General features: G+C 39.4%; 1 protein-coding gene and 1 non-coding gene across 9 annotated transcripts in view; both read left to right on the top strand.

Moving 5' to 3' along the window:
• LOC124709828 (serine/threonine-protein kinase MARK2-like) overlaps positions 1-23,807 on the top strand; it is a 286,137-nt gene that overhangs the window by 24,159 nt on the left and 238,171 nt on the right. For 3 of the 8 annotated variants that reach the window (XM_047240876.1, XM_047240875.1, XM_047240872.1), the window contains exon 1: positions 15,982-16,477. The exons of 1 other annotated variant lie outside the window; for it this stretch is intronic. In XM_047240876.1, coding sequence (XP_047096832.1) covers positions 16,139-16,477 — 339 coding nt within the window. In that variant the 5' untranslated portion in view covers positions 15,982-16,138. Of the gene's footprint in view, positions 1-15,979; positions 16,478-23,807 lie in introns of those variants that run through there. 4 more of the 8 variants (XM_047240878.1, XM_047240873.1, XM_047240881.1 and 1 more) reach the window with 3 other exon arrangements.
• On the top strand, positions 13,272-13,346 carry Trnal-caa. The gene has a single exon. It is a non-coding gene; the product is annotated as a tRNA-Leu (tRNA).

The raw sequence follows: 23,807 nt of genomic DNA, 5'->3' as shown, positions 1-23,807 counted from the left end.
GAACACATTAGAATAAAATTCTGTGTCCCATTCAGTATGTAACAGTTCCATGAACAGATCCAGATACACCAATACCGCAGGACGGGAATATTTTTGCTCTCTCAGCACATAATTAGGGAGAAGTACAAAAGCTGTGAAAATCTGTGGATATGAGGTTGATCAATTTCCTACCAATATAAAACTACTGTACCACCTTGACACACAACATACTCCTCGCTGACCATCGTCAGCCAAGGACTTACATTGCTCTAAACTCTTATAAAACTGCAGCTTACTAGTAGAGCTTTATATATATATAATGCAGAGTGAATCCTAGCAGAAACTTTGTATACTATCAGATTAAATATTAACCGTCATTGATTGTGATAGGGTTACCTTCCTAGCTTAATTTTTATTTTTTCTTCTAAACCTCTTTTCTGTATACAGGACCCTGCATTAAAACCACCCTCAATTTAATAGATTGTCACAGAAAAACTAAATATTATAGAGAAAAATTATTTTTATTTATGAAAAATACATTCTTTGCCATTTTGGATTATTTGATTTTAAAAATTGTGTCAGCTAAATGACGTTGTCCATTGTTGACACATTGACGATTTCTATCTTGAAAGTTCTCCATACATCTTCCTATCATTTCTCTTGAAATCACTGCCAATTCATGGGTAACAGCCTCTTTGAGTGCTTGCAGTGTCATGGGACAATGTTTTTACACTAAAGCTTTTTAAGTATCCCCAAAGAAAAAAATCGCAAGGCGATAAATTGGGCAACCTTGAGGGCCATGCGATGTCTCCCTGCAGAGAGACAAAATGACCAGAAACTAACTGGCGCAACGTTTCCATAGAACGATGAGAGGTGTGGGATGTTGCTCCATCTTGCTGGAACCACACTTCTTGACCTTCATGATGTGCAATAAACTGGTTTAGCCTAGTTTGGAGGAAGGTCTCTGGCATGTGACAATAACAGTTTGAATTAACCGTTACTGTGTGGCCAGCTCCTTCGAAAAAATAGTCCCTACGTGAAACATTCAGTAACGGTGCACCAAACGTCCCATCAGGGTTGTGTAGTGTTCACTGACGAATTTCACAAGGGTTTTCTGCAGCCCAGTTGTGGAAATTGTTTGTTTACAGTTCCTGATAAGTGGAAATGGGCCTCATCCGAAGAAACAAACAAAAGTGCCAGGTGGAATGTTTTGAAGAATTTTCTCACACACAGCTCTGCAAGTTTCAAAATCTCTTTCACTTAATTCACGGGTAACCATCATTTTGAAGGTGTGCATATGAAATTCTCTATGAAGAATTATTCGTACACTCCTATCGGATAATCCTATGGCAGCTGCAAGTGTAAGTGAAACGCATTGGTGATTGTTGCACAGACACTCTTACAGGTGCCACATTATCTGGTGTTGCTGCAGTCTGAAGATGGCTAGTAGGTTTTCTTTTCAGTGCTGAACCTGTCTTTCTAAAATTTGACACTCACAGTTGAATAATTTTTCTACCGAGGACACGATCATGTTGGTCAAGTTTGAACCGTGTCTGGAACGCTCACTGAGTACTAATCACAGAAACATTGTTACAAATAAATTCCTCAGCAACAAATGCATGATGCTCACCTAGCCATGCCATTGTGCACACTGAAAATGGCACGTACACCGCTTTCAAATAAAACACACTCCACATCAATATCTTCATTACAACTACATCGAATGCAGGAGGTTTTATTGCTGGACCCTATACTTTTGCCACAATAGAAGTAACCTGGATTTTAATTGTCTGTTTCAGTTTTAAAAAATGCATTTATTGGAAAAGTACTAGGCCTTGTTATCACTACATGGTCATTCCATTTTCTCACAAGAACTCTCTGATAACAAACAGTCACAGTTCCTTAAACTACAACCAGTAAAAAATGAGAGGAGAGTCATACCAATTACTGAAACATAGCACCAGTACAGGGCTTATGAAAACATAAAAATAGTTCAAAGCGTGGTATAAAAGTGACACTGGTTCTTTAAAACAGCCTCTTCCTTCAGCTAATATACTCTATTTTAGCAGGTGATGAGACAATTTTGGTAAAACTTCATAAATTTTGTAAAATTTCTGACTTTAACTTATACCGCTCTGGACACCGATTTACTGCAGAAGTAATAAGTAAGTATCAGAATTATCAATTGTAAATTAAGGTGAAAAGAGACAAATACCAAAATTGAAGGTGTTGGGCCGTTGACAGGCATATAAAAGAGATAGAAGACATTGCTAGCTTTCGGACGAATCCGTTGTGCAAGGTGGAACACACACACACACACACACACACACACACACACCAGTGCCACTACATTGTGCGAGCAGAAGGTTGTGTCGAGTGGGATTGGTATAGGGAAGAGAGATGGGGGGTTGTGGTCAGCAGCAGCAAGTGTGGGGAATGGGAATGCAGGAGTGAGAGGCAGTAGGTGCACAAGATAGGAATTTGTCGCATAGGCACCAGAGCCAGTGGGTCTGAGTGGAGCTGTTGTTGTAGTCCTCAGTCCAGAGACTGGTTTAATGCAGCTCTCCATGCTACTTTATCCTGTGGAAGCTTCATCATATACCTACTGCAACGTACATCCTTTTGAATCTGTTTGGTGTATTCATCTCTTGGTGTCCCTCTATGATTTTTACCCTCCGTACTGCCCTCCAATACTAAATTGGTGATCCCTTGATGCCTCAGAACATGCCCTACCAACTGTTCCCTTCTTCTTGTCAAGTTGTGCCACAAACTTCTCTTCTCCCCAATCCTAATCAATACCTCCTCATTAGTTATGTGATCTACCCATTTAATCTTCAGCATTCTTCTGTAGCACTATATTTCGAAAGCGTCTATTCTCTTCTTGTCCAAGCTATTTATCGTCCACATTTCACTTCCAAACATGGCTACACTCCATACAAATACTTTCAGAAACGACTTCCTGACACTTAAATCTATACTCGATGTTAATAAATTTCTCTTCTTCAGAAATGCTTTCCTTGCCATTGCCATTGTATATTTTATATCCTCTACTTCGACCATCATCAGTTATTTTGCTCCCCAAATAGCAAAACTCGTTTACTACTTTAAGCGTCTCATTTCCTAATCTTAATTCCCACAGCATCACCCGATTTAATTCGACTACATTCCATTATTATCGTTTTGCTTTTTTTGATGTTCATCTTATATCCTCCGTTCAAGACACTATCTATTCCGTTCAACAGCTCTTCCAAGTCCTTTGCTGTCTCTGACAGAATTACAATGTCATCAGCAAACCTCAAAGTTTTTATTTCTTCTCCATTGATTTTAATTCCTACTCCAAATTTTTCTTTTGTTTGCTTCACTGCTTGCTCAATATACAGATTGAATAACATCGAGGATAGGCTACGACCCTGTCTCACTCCCTTCCCAACCACTGCTTCCCTTTCATGTCCCTCGACTCTTGTAATTGCCATCTGGTTTCTGTACAAGTTGTAAACAGGCTTTCGCTTCCTGTATTTTACACCTGACACCTTCAAAATTTGAAAGAGAGTATTCCAGTCAACATTGTTCAAAGCTTTCTCTAAGTCTACAAATGCTAGAAACATAGGTTTGCCTTTCCTTAATTTATTTTCTAAGATAAGTCGTAAGGTCAGTATTGCCTCACGTGTTCCAACATTTCTACGGAATCCAAACTGATCTTCCCCGAGGTCGGCTTCTACCAGTTTTTCCATTCATCTGTAAAGAATTTGTGTTAGTATCTTGCAGCCATGGCTTATTAAACTTATAGTTCGGTAATTTTCACATCTGTCGACACCTGCTTATGATAATGATAATGCCGAGGAGTAGCCTTCAGGTAAAGGGGGGGGATGGGTTGCAGGACAGAACGTGAAGAGACTGTTAGGTAGAGGTGTGAGTGTAGTCAGTTAGCAGAGATTAAGGTCAGGAAGATTACAGGAATGAAGGACTTGTTGCAAGGATAATTTCTATCTATGTAGTTAAGAAAAGTTAGTGCTGGAATTAAGATCCAGATTGTATGGGTTGTGACGTAGTCATTGAAACTGAGCATGTAGTGTTTAGCAGTGTATTTCGCCACTGGGCAGTCAACTCTGCTCATAGACAGAGTTTGATTGTGACATTTCATTCTGTTGGACATCCTGGCAAAAGCTGTGCAGAAAATGCAAAAGAGCTGGTATATGGCTTGACTCTTCGTGGATGGCTCTGCTCTGGTGGGATAGGATAAGTCAGCCAGGGCTAGAATAGGATGTGTTGGGTGCATGAATCAGACTTGTCTTTTGCCTGGGTCTTCCACGGGATAGTGCCCATTGCGGCAAGTGTTTGTTGTGGGAGTGCCATAGGGATGGACAAGGATATTGGATGCATGACAGTATATCACTCTAGGAGGGGTGGGAAGAATTTTGGATAGGATGCCCCTCATTTCTGGCATTATGATGGATAGTCAGAAATCCTGGCAAAGGACATGGTTCAGTTGCTCCAATCTGGAATGCTATTGGGAGGTGAGGCTGGTGCTCCTTTGTAGCCGATTCTTGGGAGTGCTGTGTGGATCAGGGGTATGGCACAATGTAGCACCACAGGTATGTAGGTAGATAAATAGGTAAGTAGATGTGTGTGTGTGTGTGTGTGTGTGTGTGTGTGTGTGTGCGTGTGTGTGTGTGTGTGTGTGTGTGTGTGTGGTGGAGGGGGGAGGGGGGGGGGGGTTGTCCTCTAGTTTGTACAAAGGATTTGTTCAAAAGCTAGCTATCTTTTCTTTCACTTAATTAATTTACTGTTGATAATTTTGATACTCATTCATTACTTCTGCAGCAAATCTGTACCCAGATCAGTCTAAGCTAAAGTCAGGCTTTTCACAAAATATATAAAGTTTTACCACAATTGTCTGCTAAAACAGAGTATATTAGCTGAAGGAAGAGACTGTTCTAAGGACTAGTTGCAATGGTAGACCATGCTTTGAACTATTTTTATATTTTCGTAAGCCCTGTATTGGTGCTATGTTTTGGTAATCGGTAAGAACCTTCTTTCTCATCTTTTACTGACTGTAGTTTAAGGAACTGGGACTGTTTATCTGTGAATTGTAGTGAAAAATAATGCATAGTTTGATAGCACAACTTTATATTTCTCCAGTAAATGCATTTTTTAAAACTGAAACAGACAGTTATCTGGTAAATAATTCAGTTTACTTCCACTGTGACAAAAGTGTAAAGAAAAGAAGTTTAGTAGAACAAATGAAAATAAAGCCAGGACACAACCAGTGACTGCTAATATTTAATCTAATTGCACACAAAAGTTTTTGCAAGGATTCTACTGTAGGAAATTTGCATTGATTTTCTCTAAGAAATGGAAAAAAACATTTGTCAGTATTAGCCTTGCAAAAATTGTTAACATCAGATGGAGTTGTTATTTGTACATCATCATCGAGTCAAATACTAGCTTTTCTCAATACACATTTTACAGTTCCTTCCAATCCATCATGCACAGATTTACTATGGCTAGTAAAACAAAAAGGAATGTTCATTGTCAATGGAAAAACCATTTTCATGTTTACACAAGTTTTTAAAGCTTTTTCTATTTTTATGTTGATTAGCACTTCCATCAGTGAAATAATGCAGTTTATTGATCATGGGTAGTGTTCAGGCAACCAGTTAACCATTTCTTCCTGAACAGTATTTACAAATCCTATGTCATGATCCATATAATCTTCTGTAAAGCAATGGTTAGCTGTTATCAATTGATTTTCCTCTTTTATCACATAACACAAACGGGGTGGATTATACAGCTGCTTTTTGTCCAGTAATGCTGCATTTCATTCTGATTTACAAAACTGTAGTTTTCAGCAGAGTCAGTTAACAGAATTGCTTCTTCCGGGGCTAGATTTTCTTTCAGACTTTTCAGGCCCTTTGTCTGACAGATAAAAGTGTGGTTTCAATGCCTGTAATTTTGTTAACAACAAATCAGTGTATTCATCAAGTGCAGATTGCTTTACAAATTCAATCTGATGGTCTGTGTTAATCCACTGGCCTTATGCAAGTTCATCGGCATCTTTGCAAGATAATGTTTCTTTCAAAAACTCTTTAACGATTATTAAGCATGCAGTCATAGTTTTCCGAGTCACATACACGGAGTTTTATAAGTTCTTTATATGTTTATTGAACATGTTCTGCATCCAAAAGCAGTTTTATATTTTGGTGGCTACTGCAAACACACACTGAATGACTGTCAGCAACACGGGCTAAAACACATCACGTAAGTCTTAGTGAACAAAATTTAGAAAAACCAATGTTAATGTTTGGGTTCGCCCATTTAAAACAATAATCTATTTCTCTTAGGCTGCAGAGGATAATTCTTTTTTGCATGTACACATTCTTCTGAATGCCAACTTTGTCTTTTGCTCCTCATAACATTTAAGTATGTTCATCATTTTAGTAAAAATCACTTGAGCTTTACCTCAACAGTGATCATTTTACCTCATTTTGGCTTAGGAATTGATAAAATACCTCTATCTGTTAACAGTTTCCTTTCATGTTGCACTACGTACTCGCGAACATTGACTTCTGACGTGATTGTTTCTTTTGAACAAGAGGGAGGATTTGAATTTTTTCAGGTCACCTTACACCAGCCACTTTTTCTTCCATTAACAATATCATGATATCAAAATCTATGGCTTTCTTAACAATTTCATCAACCATTTCAGCCTCCCTACTGTTAGAAATTTCAATTTTGGAATCCAATGCTTGGTACACCTTTCCTTGCAAAAGTGCTTCACTATTTCTAGCTTCCATTTGCAATAAGAGGCCTTGTTGTGATTTGGAATGGAATGAATTTTTAAGGGAAATCACCACAAATCATCTAAAGTTTAATTTGTATCCGTGATACTTTGACTTTTTAGCAATGACTCATGAAATATCACCTACAGGTCACTGGCGTCACTTTAATTTCCATAACTGATTTCAGTTTTTTGTTCACAAATCTTACAACATGTTGTAAAAAGTTTTTTTGACACCAATTCTCAAAGTGCTTAATGAGTTACACAAAGCAAAACATGGTGATCTCAAGGATTTTTGAACTGTCTGCCTGTGTGTTTTGAAACCATCACACCAAAGTCAAAAAGCTTTAAGTAATAATAACTGCGATGGCCACATATAGTCCTTTCTCATGTTGCTGGGGTCTTCAGTCCAAAGACTGGTGTGATGCAGCTCTCCATGCTACTCTATCCTGTGAAAGCTTCATCATCTCGTAGTAACCTACATCCTTCTAAATCTGTTTAGTGTATTCATGCCTTGGTCTCCCTCTACGTTTTTTACCCTCTGTGCTTCCTTCCAGTACTAAAATGAGGATCCCTTGATACCTCAGAATGTTTCCTACCAAACGATCCCTTCTTCTAGTCAAGCTGTTCCCCAATTTCCTTTTCTCCCCAATTCTATTCAGTGCCTCCTCATCAGTTACATGATCTACCCCTCTAATCTTCAGCGTTCTTCTGTAGCACCACATTTTGAAAGCTGCTATTATCTTCTTGCCATGTTTCACTATCACACATGGCTACACTCCATACAAATACTTTCAGAAACGAATTTCTGACACTTAAATCTATACTCGATGATAACAAATTTCTCTTCTTCAGAAGCACTTCCCTTGCCATTGTCAGCCTACATTTTATGTCCTCTCTACTTTGACCATCATCAGTTATTTTGCTCCCCAAATAGCGAAACTCATCTACGACTTTAACTGTCTCATTATGTAATCAAATTCCCTCAGCATTACCCGATTTACTTTGACTACATTCCATTATCCTCGTTTTGTTTTTGTTGTTGTTATTCTTATATCCTCCTTTCAAGACACTGTCCGCTCTGTCCCTCATAACTCTGCCACCTCAAATATCTCTGGAACAACAACAGATGTTCCGCAAATGTGTACTGCAACATGTTTCCCCTGTCGGTGATGCACAGGTATTGACTCAGTCTCACAGCAAAGCGGACAATAAGTGACATCTGGGGATCGTTTGATGTAGTACATGTCATCGTGTCTACCCTGTTACATACCAGGACAGGGAACTCTGAGACGTTCCTCTTGCCCTAAGCAGTTGTTGACGAGGTTCACATCTGAATTGAAACTGTCGTAGAACGGAAATGATAGGATTCCAGACATGGGTTCCTATTCAAAACGTCCTGTACTTAAAACCCTCTACAAGTCCTAGACGTTTGTGATGGGAACTTCCGACCACCATGTATAAGACATGAATATTCACTTTGAAATAAATGAATCTGTTGGCATAACTTAAGTATATTTGAAAGTAAATAGTGCAGTTTTTGTTACAGTGAGAAGGGCAGCAAATTGACATTATTTAGCATTAAGCTAAATTAGTGTACTTATGTTAGGTAAACTTAAGACTTAGTTTGATTTCTCTCTGTTGTGAAAATGTTTTGCAGAAAATTTCACAAAACTCATTCTGAGTTGTTATAACAAAGCTATAATTTGTGGAATGTATCTAGAATAAGAGAGACTATGTTGTAGTAAGATACAGTTGTGATGGATCTATGTATTTATAATCTATGAAATATGTTATTAGTTCCACCCAGGCAAAATAAGGATGAAATAGTCTAGCTATTAATCCGCAACAAAGCTTCAAAGCCGAGTTCAGACATAAGTAGACGAAAATTCAAACGAGGTCCTATACCATTGTCAGATCTGTTGTGTATTGAATAGGTTAAAATATTTTACAAAACTGAAATATCCCTGGATGCAGATAATTCACTTTGGGATGTGCTGTGGATGTGAATAGCATTCTCTGACCTGCACTGACATCTAGTGGAGACTTTCAGGTTCCAGGTCACACAGGTTTAATAGGGAATTAGGTCAATTACATTTTAGGCTGTTATCGTGTACAGGTGCATAAAGCAGCTCATCACTATCGAAGATGCTTCAGAGAATGTGCAGTATTGGAACAGTATCTTCCTACCTATTGTCCAGCACTACAGTTAACATGTCAGTGATAAGTTTCATTCAAGACATAATGTACTAAAGGTGTACCACATTCATCTACATCTACATTTATACTCCGCAAGCCACTCAACGGTGTGTGGCGGAGGGCACTTTACATGCCACTGTCATTACCTCCCTTTCCTATTCCAGTCGCGTATGGTTCGCGGGAAGAACGACTGTCTGAAAGCCTCTGTGCACGCTCTAATCTCTCTAATTTTACATTCGTGATCTCCTCGGGAGGTATAAGTAGGGGGAAGCAATATATTCAATACCTCATCCAGAAACGCACCCTCTCGAAACCTGGCGAGCAAGCTACACCGCGATGCAGAGCGCCTCTCTTGCAGAGTCTGCCACTTGAGTTTGTTAAACATCTCCGTAACGCTATCACGGTTACCAAATAACCCTGTGACGAAACGCGCCGCTCTTCTTTGGATCTTCTCTATCTCCTCCGTCAATCCGATCTGGTATGGATCCCACACTGATGAGCAATACTCAAGTATAGGTCGAATGAGTGTTTTGTAAGCCACCTCCTTTGTTGATGGACTAAAGTTTCTAAGGACTCTCCCAATGAATCTCAACCTGGTACCCGCCTTCCCAACAATTAATTTTATATGATCATTCCACTTCAAATCGTTCCGCACGCATACTCCCAGATATTTTACAGAAGTAACTGCTAGTGTTTGTTCCGCTATCATATAATCATACAATAAAGGATCCTTCTTTCTATGTATTCGCAATACATTACATTTGTCTATGTTACGGGTCAGTTGCCACTCCCTGCACCAAGTGCATATCCGCTGCAGATCTTCCTGCATTTTGCTACAATTTTCTAATGCTGCAACTTCTCTGTATACTACAGCATCATCCGCGAAAAGCCGCATGGGACTTTCGACACTATCTACTAGGTCATTTATATATATTGTGAAAAGCAATGGTCCCATAACACTCCCCTGTGGCACGCCAGAGGTTACTTTAATGTGTGTAGATGTCTCTCCATTGATAACAACATGCTGTTTTCTGTTTGCTAAAAACTCTTCAATCCAGCCACACAGCTGGTCTGATATTCCGTAGGCTCTTACTTTGTTTATCAGGCGACAGTGCGGAACTGTATCGAACGCCTTCCGGAAGTCAAGAAAAATAGCATCTACCTGGGAGCCTGTATCTAATATTTTCTGGGTCTCATGAACAAATAAAGCGAGTTGGGTCTCACACGATTGCTGTTTCCGGAATCCATGTTGATTCCTACATAGTAGTTTCTGGGTTTCCAAAAACGACATGATACTCAAGCAAAAAACATGTTCTAAAATTCTACAACAGATCAACGTCAGAGATATAGGTCTATAGTTTTGTGCATCTGCTCGACGACCCTTCTTGAAGACTGGGACTACCTGTGCTCTTTTCCAATCATTTGGAACCTTCCGTTCCTCTAGAGACGTGCGGTACACGGCTGTTAGAAGGGGGGCAAGTTCTTTCGCGTACTCTGTGTAGAATCGAATTGGTATCCCGTCAGGTCCAGTGGACTTTCCTCTATTGAGTGATTCCAGTTGCTTTTCTATTCCTTGGACACTTATTTCGATGTCAGCCATTTTTTCATTTGTGCGAGGATTTAGAGAAGGAACTGCAGTGCGGTCTTCCTCTGTGAATACTTTTCTAGCAGTGTAAGGTTCTGCAGAAACACTGTTAAAAAATATAAGTAAAATAGTTATATTCCACTTTGGACCTTCGTGCTATGATGGTTGTCATTGAATAGCCTAATTCTGGTCTATGTTTATGAATCTTGTATTTCCTCCAGGAAATGAAAATAAATGGACGTGAACTTGATGAAGCATGCTTAGGACTAGTGTAGGCTTTCAATGTTTCATCAACAGGAATCATCTCCCTCTCCCCCAACACATGCATTAGAGGATTTCAGGAAGGCTACTGGTGAAGAGTGGACCTTGCTTGACGAGCAACATCTCAGCCACCTTGCAGTCTGCTTGCCAAAGAGGCTCCAGATGTTTTACAGTGGAAGTGCTGAAGTGAAACAACAGTGAATGTTATCTAGCAGAAAATTTTTGTTTCACAGAATTGCAAAGACATATGTATTTGAACAGACTGCCTTGACTTTTTTGGCTCTTTTGTTTTGCAGTGAAGTTTATATTCAGAAAAGTTCCCTGCTGCCCTTGGATCTAAGCCCAAACACTTGTGAAGGCGCACAACTGACGTAAAACTGAATCATGTTGCTGGTTTTTGCAGTTGTGAGGTTATAAGGGGTGTCCTTACTATTTCTAAACAGTTAACTCATCAGTTAAAATTCAGATCATTTTTATTTTTCTTACCTTTAATGATTTTCATTACTTTATTGTAACATTTACTTCGGTAATATAATCGCAAACTTTGCACAAACTTGTCCACATACTTTTCCAAAAACTGTCTTAATGTAAGATTCTGTAGTTTCCATAAGGGATTCCAGCACAAATATAAGCTTTAAGTAAGTTGGGTACAAATTGCTGTTGGAAGCAAAGAAATAATCTTCCCAATAGTCCTAGAAGTGTGTTTTTGTGTCTGGTTGTACGGATTTGTTGAGAAATTAAATATTTCATTTCTTAGTTCATTGACCGCGCTCACATTTTGCACATACATTTACAGTCACTAGGAATTACTTTTTATCTGAAAGTATTAATCTGCCACCATGGCTGAGTGGTCAGTAGGGCAGAATGCTAAAAGACTAGCACCAAGCGACTGGTTTCGATGTAAATTTGTAGTTTACTGTGTAAAGAAACACTGTATTTTGGCATATTACTAGCTGCTTGTATAATGTCACAATGAAAACTGAAAAAGAGAAATTTAGAACCATAACAAAACAACAGTTTGGCTCTTACACTCATTGTTGCTTTTGAAGGAGGTGTGATTCAGTAGGAAACAAAGTAAACACAAGCAACAATTAAAATCCGTACCTACTGTTATCTCTTATGCCAAGACATTAATTTCATATCAGTCAAGGTAATTACAAAAATTCATTTTCAGCAGGTATTTTAGTCTTCCCCCTACATGACCCGTATCTCCCACAGGTGAGCACATGTGGCCTTCGTAGCAAACTTAACTATTCCTTGATATCACAGGATGGATTCTATCAGCTGCTCCCTTCTTTTAATCAAATAGTGCTGTTAATCTCTTTTCCCACAGTTTGATTCAGTACGTCTTCATTAATCGCTCAATCTACCCATCTAATTTTCGGTATTCTTATGTAGCACCCCTCTTTGAAAGTTTTTATTTTTCCTGTGTATTATTTTTCATAAACACTTCTATTCAAGATTGCACTCAAAGCAAATACTTTCAGAAAGAGACTTCATAATTCTTGAAATTTGTGCTTAAAGTTAACATGTATCTCTTTCAGAAATGCTTTCCTAAGGTTGCCAGTCTGCATTTTGTGTCCTCTCTACTTTTGCTATTAGCAGCTGTTTTGCTGCCGAAATAACAAAACTCTTCTTACATGAACATAGTCTCATTTCCTAGTCTAGTTCCTTCAGTATGACTAAATTCCATTACGCTTGTTATGTTTGTTGATGAACATCATCTAACCAATTTTTAAGATATCCATTCTGTTAAATTGATCTTCCTTGTCCTTTGCTGTCTTTGACAATTATAATGCCATCAACAAGTTTTTATTTATTTTCTTTATTTATTTGCTTTGGTTGCAGCTTGTACAAATTGAATAGCATGGGAAAAAGCCACAGACGTGCTGAACTCCATTATCAACTACTGTCTCCTGTTCTAGTCATACTGAGCAAGATGGCACAGTGGTTAGCACACTCGACTTGCATTTGGAATGACGATAGTTCAAATCTGTGTCCTGTAATCCAGATTTAGATTTTCTGTAATTTACCAAAATCACTCTTGTCAAATTCCAGGATGGCTCCTTTGAAAGGACACTGCCAATTTCCTTCCCCATCCTTAGAACAATATGAGCTCGTGCTCACGCCTCTAATGACTTGTTGTTGACAGACATTAAACACTTATTTTCCTTCATTTTTCACATCCTATGACTTTTATAATTCCTATGCAGCTTCTGTACAAGTTACCAAAATAAAAATAAAAATAACTCCTTCTATTGTATCTGAAAACTTCAAAATTCCAAACAGTATGTTCCAGCCGACATTTTCAAAATAAGTTTCTGTCTGTACAAATGCTATGAATGTAGGTTTGTAGATGTTTCCTCTGTTTTGGAGTCACTTAATGTTCATAACTATTCCTCTCAAATAATTGCCTGTTATGAAACTTCCTGGCAGATTAAAACTGTGTGAGGACAGGGCATGAGTCGTGCTTGGGTAGCTCAGTTGGTAGAGCACTTGCCTGCAAAAGGCAAAGGTCCCGAGTTCGAGTCTCGGTCCGGTGCACAGTTTTAATCCGCCAGAAAGTTTTATATCAATGCACACTCTGCTGCAGAGTGAAAATCTCATTCTGTAATTGCATGTTGTTGACTGTAAATATCATGAGAGAATAGGTGTTTTGTAATATAATAACAATTGCCTGGATTAATCATGGTTTACTTAATGTAACCAAAGCTGGAGATGGCAGCTAACAGCTTGTTGTATTTTGTAAGACGTCATAGTCACCTTTGACTAAAAAAGTTATTTATTTGCACGATTGAAGTTTAAGCAGTTTGGCGGTTATCAAGTGGCAATAAATGTGCTTTAGCACATGCCAAAATGTAATAATTTTCTGACATGCACAGGTACACCATTTGATGTGGGTATAGGGCAAAATTGTAATAGTGAAAATAGATCACATTTACAGTCAAAGGTGACTATGTCTTTTGCAAAATTTTACATGACTGGTGAACCCCAACGATACAAAGTTTGAGGTACATAAAATGTACTCTTTCAAATATGTTGTGGTAGTGTATAATCTTCCTGGTTTTTCCAGCTAAATCAATATTTTGCCAGAATACTTTTCTAGCAGTGTAAGGTTCTGCAGAAACACTTAAAAAATATAAGTAAAATAGTTATATTCCACTTCGGACCTTCGTTCTATGATGGTTGTCATTGAATAGCCTAATTCTGGTCTATGTTTATGAATCTTGTATTTGGTCAAAAATGGTTGAAGTAAATTTATTAACACATACAATATGCTACAGTTGGAAAGCCAAGTTTTACTATTTATATATAGATATTGTTAGCCACAGGACAGTTCCTAAGATTTTGGGGCAACCATATTAGTTAGGTTCTGTAACACTGTTGGTGTCAGTGGCTAGCATTATTACGAAAGATGGCCTAGATTTTGTGATAATCTCAGTGAGCATCTGTTAAATTACCACTTAAGAGCCACTGTGGAAAGTATGAGAAGTTCCTTACTAGCTTCAGAATAAATCTTGACATAAAGATTGTTTATATATAATTAATGTAGTGGAATACTTTATTACACTCCTTGCGACACCAGGAACGGTAGCAAATAATGTGATTTTACATATTGTGAGTATACAGTATAGTATGATCACAGGATTATATTTGTGGTTGTACAGGGTGCAAAATTTATTACACAGAACTGTCAACTCTTTCCAGTGACAGTGTATTTAACATGGCTGAGGATCAGAGCAAACTGAGCTTGGACGACGCATATAGATATGTCATTCCATGCTACTTCAGCTCCAAGCTGCAGTTAGTTGTAATGACTGGCAGGTGATGACACACCAGTCCCTCAGCTATCCACGATTGAACATTTTCAGTGGGTGAAACATCTGGGGAATGTGCTGTCCAAGGCTATAGCTGAACTCTCCCTGCAGTGAAATAAGTCGGGATAGCTGCTTAAAATATGATTCGCATAATAGCCTGATATTTGATCCAGATACCACCATTGGAATCTAATTTTGTGTACAGTGTGGCATTATGTCACTTGTGTGACAAACTATACTCAGTTCGACAATAGTCTCTGCAAAACGAAGTGCACCACCTGAGAGTCTGTATGCACGTGAATTGTCAAATCTCATTAGCTTCCTTTTGTTGCTCTGTACATAGGAACAAGAAAAAATCATTTTATCTGATGACAAATTTCAATGTTATTTTTTCCTTAATTTAGCCTTTTCTTTGATTTTTAAAATTGATTTCCAACTTGCATATTGCAGTAATGGTTCAGCTTAAAAAGCAACATATGGCCATTTACAGGAGAAAAGAAATGCTATTTGCATCCACAAGTAATTGATCTGCACACTTCAGTCTTTTTGGTATTTTGCGAGTTCAGATTGTGGGCCTGCACCTAGTGTGAACTTCTGTTTGCCAACATTTGTATACTCAGATTTCATCTCTCCCTTATTATTAAAAAAAACTTCAGTATTTTATGAACCATCACAACTGAGTTTAACGAATGTAAGATGCCAGATGTTGATGTTGTAAGCATACCTTTTTTTGCTTGTAAACTGAGCCAGTTTTACCCCAGATATCCATACGTTTAAAAAATAACCAAATTTATGTGATAACCATTTTCAATTTTAATTTCTCAATTGAGTGTGTGTTCACCTTGCTACATCTTACATAAAATTTCACCCAGGTTAGTCATTTTATTGGCACACTGTCAGTATCTTAAATTCTGGTATTCACTGCAGTTAAATGTTGTGGCTATACAGTAACCTATACACTGCCAAGCGTTAAGTTGAGAGTAGCACTTCTTTTGGAACACATGTTTGTGTCACATGAATCAAGCTTCACTAATTGCGTGAAATGGACATTTGGCTATTCAAGAAGCGAACGTGAATATTTCTTTGTGATGTTTACACAAGTACTAACGTCTCGTTTCCATTTTAGGTTGCGCTTAGTAGATTTCGCTATTGTTTCATGGAATTCGCGCAAATAATTTTAAACTTAAAAAAGAACGTCACCCAGTTCACACTTCGAAACGTGTGACTGCTCGGAATTAACTTGGAGCGCTGCAGCAAGCGACGCCACCCAAGAAAGGTGTGCTACCTCGCGGCCAATAGCGGAACCAGCAGAAGCTTCTGTCAGACAAGGGGCCGTGACGGCGAAGCGGCTAACACACTTTCTCTGGTAGTGTCGGGCTGAGCAGCATGGTGCACTAGAGGCAATCTGTGCACTCGCTCAGTAGTGGGTTGCGTATGTTCGTGGTGTGTGTGTGTGTGTGTGTGGTGCGTGTGTGCGCGCGCGTCTTTGCGCCTAAGATACGTGTCTGAAACCAAGGCATGCACACTGAAATGCCACTCGCCGCCACCCTCAAGAATCAGATGCTGCGCTTGTTCCGCCGCAGCGGCAGTAAAAGATCATCGTCCTCACGCAACGCAGCACTTTCGACTACGGTAGTGATATCAAATAACGCTGTTTCGGCTGTGGGAGGCAGCAGAGCGAGCAAAAGGCAGCGTAACAACCACCACCACCACAATCAGCCAGAGCAGCAACACCAACAGCAGCATCATAGGATCCGCGCCAGCAGCATGCGAGCAGAACATCACCACCATGCCGCACTGCAAGCTCGCAGCCGCCCGCGATCTTCGTCTGCTCATCATCCACATCATCAGCATCAGGTTATACAATCCCCGCATTTTTATACACATTGGCTGTTATCAACAAGATGTACTATATTAATTTTCACTACTAGGAATGCGGAGAAGATACATTTTTTGTTTTTAAAAATAGTTTCATTAAAACACGCACTGCTGCCGAATGAATCAGTTCGTGACAAATTCTTCGTAGTTGTCTGAATCAGAATTAGGCTCATGTTTAACAGCGCGAAACGGCCTTTGTGACAAACCAGCACCAAAGCGGTAAAACTTGTGTTGTTCATACACCATCTATCACTTTTATTTTACTTGTAGCTATTTATGTACGTGCATAATATAAAACAGCTGTCTTTGTTCCCTGACGTTGGCGGAGCACAATTGTTTGACGAGTGAGTCACCATTTGTCTACTGTCAACCATATCCCCTGTAGATTGCGTTTGTCGGAACCCTTTCCCCATACGGAACAAGAAAATTCTTTGGATGTACTTTCTTAGTATCGCAGTCTTAAGTGAAATAAAAGCCGGCGGTATGTTAAATTGGAGAAGGTTGTATCAGTGAGCGAATGTGCGCGCGCGCGCGCGCGCGCGCGCGTGTGTGTGTGTGTGTGTGTGTGTGTGTGTGTGTGTGTGTGTGTGTGTGGGGGGGGGGGGGGGGGTAGTGAGACATTTTGTACTTGGAAGCTTATATTTTAAGAAAGGTTTGACTGTCAGGAAGTTACGCTGTGATTTTATTTACTCAACTAAAAGTTTCGGTAGTGTTGGCATCTACTGGGTCTTGGCTATAGACACTAGTTGAATGATTATATTATAGCCTTCCAGCGGCCTTGTATTCTTTCTAATAGTCAGTTTTTGTGTTTCTTGGTGTAGTGCATTCCATGTCATTTAAAGAGCTGGTCTTTACTTGATGCAGCACTTGCTTCCTGAAATGCACGTAGAACGCATGAGACAAAGAAACGAGACAGCGTTAGGACTTGGAAATGCTCGCCATCTGACAAGTTATTTTTATCGTTTTCGAAGAACACTGGAGGGCTGCGTGGGAGGCACTGGTCTCTTTTCATGTTCACCCACCCTGACAATTGTTTGCGAGAGAATGTTATTCACACTTTATACTTTCACGAACTTCGGACGTTTCAGTGCGTGAAAGCTTAATATGTGACAGAAAAGTAATTCGTAACAACTTCTTAGAAAATGGCGCAATTAAATGTCATTCCGGAAATAAGTTACAGATAATTGGCACACGTACTGAAACTACTATGTTAAAGATAATTAACACTATAGAAATGGGTCTGGTAGTTAAGTGTCAGCATGAAGTAAATACAGAGAAAACTTTTAATGCGAAACTGAGGGGATTGGAATATTTTTTCCGTACTAAACGATAATGTGTTTTCGATCTCGGCAAATTCTATTGCGGCACAGTATTTAAATTCCATTTTGAAATTTACTCTGTGTGTATATGCAGCATATTATATTTTCGGGAAAAAACCAGTCTTATATTTTTGGCATTGTATTTTCAGCGTCAAATTTTCTACTGCGTGTTTCATATTTATGTTCATTTAAGTACTTGAATGCGCATATAAATAGGTATGCACACCTTTCATAATCAGAAATTTTTCAGGTGTATTGGGGACAGGAACTTCAAACCCAGGCAACACCAGCACATTTTCAATAGCATATATAAACACAGGGGGGAGGGGGGGGGGGGGAGACTGACTGTATGGCCACCGAAAAAAAGTTAGAGTTCAGATTTCGTTAGTAGTTATTGGTATTTACTCACAACATACTTCTCGAGGTAAATCGGGTCCTCAACTAGAAAATATTGAATGTGACAGTCATTGTGTAAAATCACATTTACTACCAAAGACTTAAACTTGAGATTAAGTTTAACTGCAAAAGTTAAAATATTTATTAAATCTGGTAGAGACTTTATTAAAAACAAGATTTTTTCAGAATCTTAAAGTAAAAAGTGCCAGACTGAATTACAATATTTTCAAAAGCTGGGCATAGAACCCCCCCACCCCACATCTGTTATTGAGAGGGTCATAGGTCAGTTTCAACATCTGTTGATTCTCGAGGCGCCAAACTATGTGGTAGGCTGTCTGTGGAGAATCCTGCCTGTGGCTTCGCCAAATTCCATGCAAAGTGCCACATTATCTAATGCATCCAATACACTGATGGATAAAGCATCTTTCGCTCTGATTGGATGTGAAAGAGGAATTGATTTCAGTAGTGGAATTTCAGGCTTTGTGCAATGCTTTACACGGTTGTAAAACAAGTGGCGTTAGGAAGCAAGAATGTGAGCTACATAGCAGCACAGGCGTCATCAGTTATTGCGAATTTAAACACTTCCTCTATAAAAAAAGTATCGAAATTATGAATTCAATTTTATTACAGTGATAGTGTTCGTACATTTTTAAGGGAGTAGATACCGTTACCACAGATTGTAGTTCGGTACATTCTAGTTGATCGCCAAAAAATGCGAAAGAAGCTTACAGGAAATGAGAAAGATACTTGAATAAATAAATAGTTTATAAATATCTGGATTAACAATTAAAATTTAATTTGATTTTCTCGGTTTTTACGGCCAGGTGGATACTCTGCAAATCACACTAAGTGCCTGGCAGAGGGGGCTCATCGAACCACCTTCACAGAAGTTCTCCGTTATTCAACTCTCGAACAGCGCACGGAAAAACAAACACCTATATCTTTCCGTGCGAGCTCTGATTTTCCTTATTATTTTATGATTATCGTTTTCTCAGTCAACAAAATATTTTAGCATTCTGAGGAGAAAGTTGGTGATTGAAATTTCGTCAGAAGATTCCGCGCCGGCCTTGGTGGCCGAGCGGTTCTAGGCGCTACAATCTGGAACCGCGCGACCGCTACGGTCGCAGGTTCGAATCCTGCCTCGGGCATGGATGTGTGTGATGTCCTTAGGTTAGTTAGGTTTAAGTAGTTCTAAGTTCTAGGGGACTGATGACCTCAGATGTTGAGTCCCATAGTGCTCAGAATCATTTGAACCATTTGAAGATTCCGCCACAACAAAAAACGCCTTTGTTTTAATGGTGTCCATCCCAAATCCTGTACCATGCCCGTAACACACTCTCCCCTATTTCGTGATAATACGAAACGTGCTGGTGCTCTTTGAACTTTTTTGCTGTACTCCGTAAATTCTATCCGGTAAGGAACCCAGACCGCTTAGCAGTACTCCAAAAGAAGATGGACAAGCATAGTGTAGGCAGTCTCTTTAGTAGATCTGTTACATTTACTAAGTGTTCTGCCAATAAAACACAGTCTTTGGTTTGCCTTCGTCACAACATTTTCAGTGTGTTCTTTCCAATTTAAATTGTTCGTACCTGTAATTCCTAGTATAAAGTTGAATTTACGGCCTTTAGATTAGAGTGATTATCCGACTAAGGTTAAAATGACGATGTTATTCCGTTATAGCACCAGCAACACAGTCATCGTATTTGCAACATGCCTTCACAGCCACAGCTCGTTCAGGCCCGCTCCAGCGCTTTATCTCAGTAAATAGTGTACCTATTGGAAATATCTGACAAACCTTCAGTGTTGCAATAATGCTATTCCATTAAACACTAATTAAAACCGCCAGTTTTTCTGCCAGCTCCTGTAGGTCTAGGTTGTTTGAACCAAACGAGCAACGCGGTCACTGCCTATTCGTGTTAAGCTGTACTCAGACGTCTTCTCTCTGGTTAGAACACACTGCGATCAAACGTTGCCGTTGTTGGATCTCTGTTTTTAATTATGGTAGACAGAGTATAGGTAGCAGTTCCCAATTCTTTACCGTTATTCTTACTCGGCTTTAGGTTTTCATCGGCTGCTTTAAGCAGTAGGTTTTCGTTCTATTCATGTGCCACTGAGTTCGAAAATTGATTAGTGTTTTGACTGGTACCCAAAGCATATCACAGCAGCCACCGTTATTTTGTTCGGTGCAACGGAAAAATCAGTCAGTTAATCTGAGTGCCATCTTTTGATCGTCCGAGGAGCGCCAGTTATTCGTATTAATCGATTTTTGTTTAGTGCTTAAGGATTAAACATGTTTGAAATTAGACAGTATTTTGTCGGGATCGCAATATTATTTCATGTTAATCTGTCCTTCGCATTAAATCTTTTCATTCACCCATTTACTGTAATATGTCCTAGCGTGAAGAAATATGTAGAAAGGCACATTATTGCTTGATTACACTATAGGCAATCACTGGAAACTATGACAACAGTAAAATGTGTAGGAGAATGCACACTAAGCTGTACAGAACCAGTTGTAGGAAAGTCAGATGCCAGATTGAGACCAGTCGCAAAAAAATTTAATTCACACAAGAAAAAGGTGGCTTACAAAACGTTAGTTAAACCTATTCTTGAATATTGCTCTGTCTGGCTCTCTTGCTGGGTAGGAGTAACAGAAGAGAGACAGGTGATTCCAAGAAGAGCAGTGCGTTCAGTCAGCTGTTTGTTTTGTTAAGTGCAAGAGCGTCATGGTGGATTCGTTTATTGCTAAGTTTCCGAGAACCCATTTTGCAAGAAGACTCGGGTAACATATTAATACCACTTACATATATTTCAGGAAATGACCATGTCTGTAAAATAGGAGAAATTAGAGCTCATATCGAAACTTGTCGGCAGTTCATTCCTCGCAACATTCATGTAGAAAACAAGAAAGAAGGGAAATGGTCATCAACAGAGTACTCCCCGCCACACAGTAGGCACGGTTTCACAGTCAGAAGAGCCACCAAATCGCTTTAATGATGATCGGAAGGTTGCCAACCAAAATATCGGGAATGAAATAATTGTCCCAGACGGACACTCGAAAAACTATGTATATTCTCTCCGCCGAAGTGAGGTGGCGTGTGGCGTATAGATGTAGGAGGACAGTGCTCAGAAACGGTCGAAAATAGTTGACAGACAGCAATATCAGGATTCTTATTGGTAAAAACTGATTTGTTCTTCTGCATACGATAGTAGAGATTCAGATCACACACATGCGTGGCTGAAACATCCCCATTATGAATACGTGTAAGTCGTCTTGACATAAAACTTATGATCTGTTTCGTTGTAACAAGAAAAAAAAGAAGAAAAATAAACGGGATATTGAACACACATGAGCGAGAGTTTATCGGTCTAATAACCATTCATTGACAATAATTCCACTGCGTTTTCGGTTGTTCACTCTATCGAATTTTAGAATTACTAACGGATTAAAACCTATTAAAAGGCGTAGGCCATATAGTTTAGTTCATGAAAACTGATCCTTCCTCAGTGGCCTTAAATTATCTGTACGCTAGAATGCTCTGTTCTGTAAAGTACTTCGCGCAATACTGTGTTTGATTATTAGGCATTTTGTAGCAGTATTATAAAGTGTCTTATGGACTTATTTTTGCTATTTATGCGTCTGATCTCACCAACTTGTATGTTTATTTTCGTTTCGTTCTTTCTTCTGCTGTTTTGCATGCTGTTAGATCCTTCCTCCAAGACGTATCATTTTAGCAAGATTTTACACTGTACGTAAGCCTTAATTGAAGCATGTTCCTTGTATTAGAAAAAGGCAAGCTCCCGAAAGTCCTGAAAAATTATGTAGTTGCTTGTTCAGCGTAGTCATGAATTTAAATTTGAAATACGCACTTTAAGGACATTGGTCATTAATTTGAAAACGTTGAAAAACTGCAGTTGCTTATAGAGACTTTAACAGAATGGCGAGCACATTATTTTAGTCTACATCTACATCATACTCCGCAAGCCACCTAATGGTGTGTGGCGAAGGGTACTTTCGGTATCACTATCTGATCCCTCCAACCCTGTTCCACTCGCGAATAGAGCGTGGGAAGAATGATTGTCAGTAAACCTCCGTACTGGCTCCAATTTCTCGAATTTTCTCCTCATGGTCAATACGCGACATGTATGTGGGGGGAAGTAATGTGTTGCCTGACTACTCCTGAAAAGTGCTGTCCCGAAATTTCAATAGTAAATCTCTCCGTGATGCACAACGCCTCTCTTGTAACGTCTGCCAGTGGAGTTCGTTAGCATATCCGTAACCCTCTCTCGCCAGATAAACGATTCCATGACGAAACGCGCCGCTCAGTCCTACCTGATAAGGATCCCAGATAGATGAACAATACTCAAGAATCGGGCGAACAAGCGCCGTATAAGCCACTTCTTTCGTGCCTGAGATACATTTCCTCGAGATTCTTCCGATGAATCTGAGTCCAGTGTCTGCTTTTCCCACTATCTGTTTTATATGGCCATTCCACTTTCCTTCCCTATTCCGATGAGACCGATGACCACGCTGTCTGGTCTCCTTTCCCAAACCAACCAACCAACCAACGGCAATGCGGGACGGTGTCAAATGCCTTACTGAAATCAAGGAACACGGCATCAACCTGAGCGCCGTTGTCCACTGCGCTGTGGATCTCAAGGAGGAACAGAGCGAGCTGAGTTTCGCAGGAACTCTGTTTGCGGAATCCATGTCGATTTTTTATAGAGGAGATGTTCATTTTCCAAGAACGTCATAATTCTTGAGCATAAAACATGTTCCATAATTCTACAACAGATTGACGTCAACGATATAGGTCTATAATTGTGTGAATCTGCCTTAACGGCCTTTCTTAAAAATGGAATGACCTGCGCTTTTTTCCAGTCGTTAGGTACCTTTCGTTGCTCAAGCGATCTACGATAAATTTCTGCTAGAAGGGGAGCAAGGTCTTTCGCATAATCTTTACAGAATCTTATAGGTATCTCATCTGGTCCTGAATCCTTTCCACTACTGAGCGATTGTAGCTGCTTTTCAATTCTGCGATCGGTTAACTCAATATATGCCATTTCGACGTTCGCATGATGGCTGAAAGGAGGGTCAGTGTTAAGATCTTCCGCGGTGAAACAACTTCGGAAGACGGGATTCAGTATTTCGGCCTTCTATTATCTTCCGTTTCGGTGCCGGTGTGGTCACTGAGAAAATTAATAGATGATTTTGACCCATTTACTGATTTTCCATACGACCAAAATCTCTTAAGGGTTTTTACTCAGGTCGGTTGACAACGTCTTACTTTCAAAATCATTGAACGCTTCTCTCTCATTGCTCTACTTACGTTCATTTTCGCTTCGTTCAACTTTTGTTTGTCGGCTAGGTTTTTACTTCTCTTGAATCTGAGATGAAGTGCTCTTTGTTAACGTAGCGTTTTTCTAACACGGCTATTAAACCATAGTGGATCTTTTCCAGCCCTTAAAACCTTACTCGGAACATAATTGTCTAGGGCATATTGAACGATGCATTTGAATTTTTCCATTTGTTCTCCACACCTTCGTCCAAGTCACCGAATATTTGACGCTGACTGCTGAGATAGTCTGAAATT

This window comes from Schistocerca piceifrons, chromosome 1 (assembly GCF_021461385.2).
Source record: "Schistocerca piceifrons isolate TAMUIC-IGC-003096 chromosome 1, iqSchPice1.1, whole genome shotgun sequence".
Taxonomy (NCBI): Eukaryota; Metazoa; Arthropoda; class Insecta; order Orthoptera; family Acrididae; genus Schistocerca; species Schistocerca piceifrons.
Note: the sequence above shows the minus strand (reverse complement) of the source record. Positions and strands in the feature narration are given on the sequence as shown.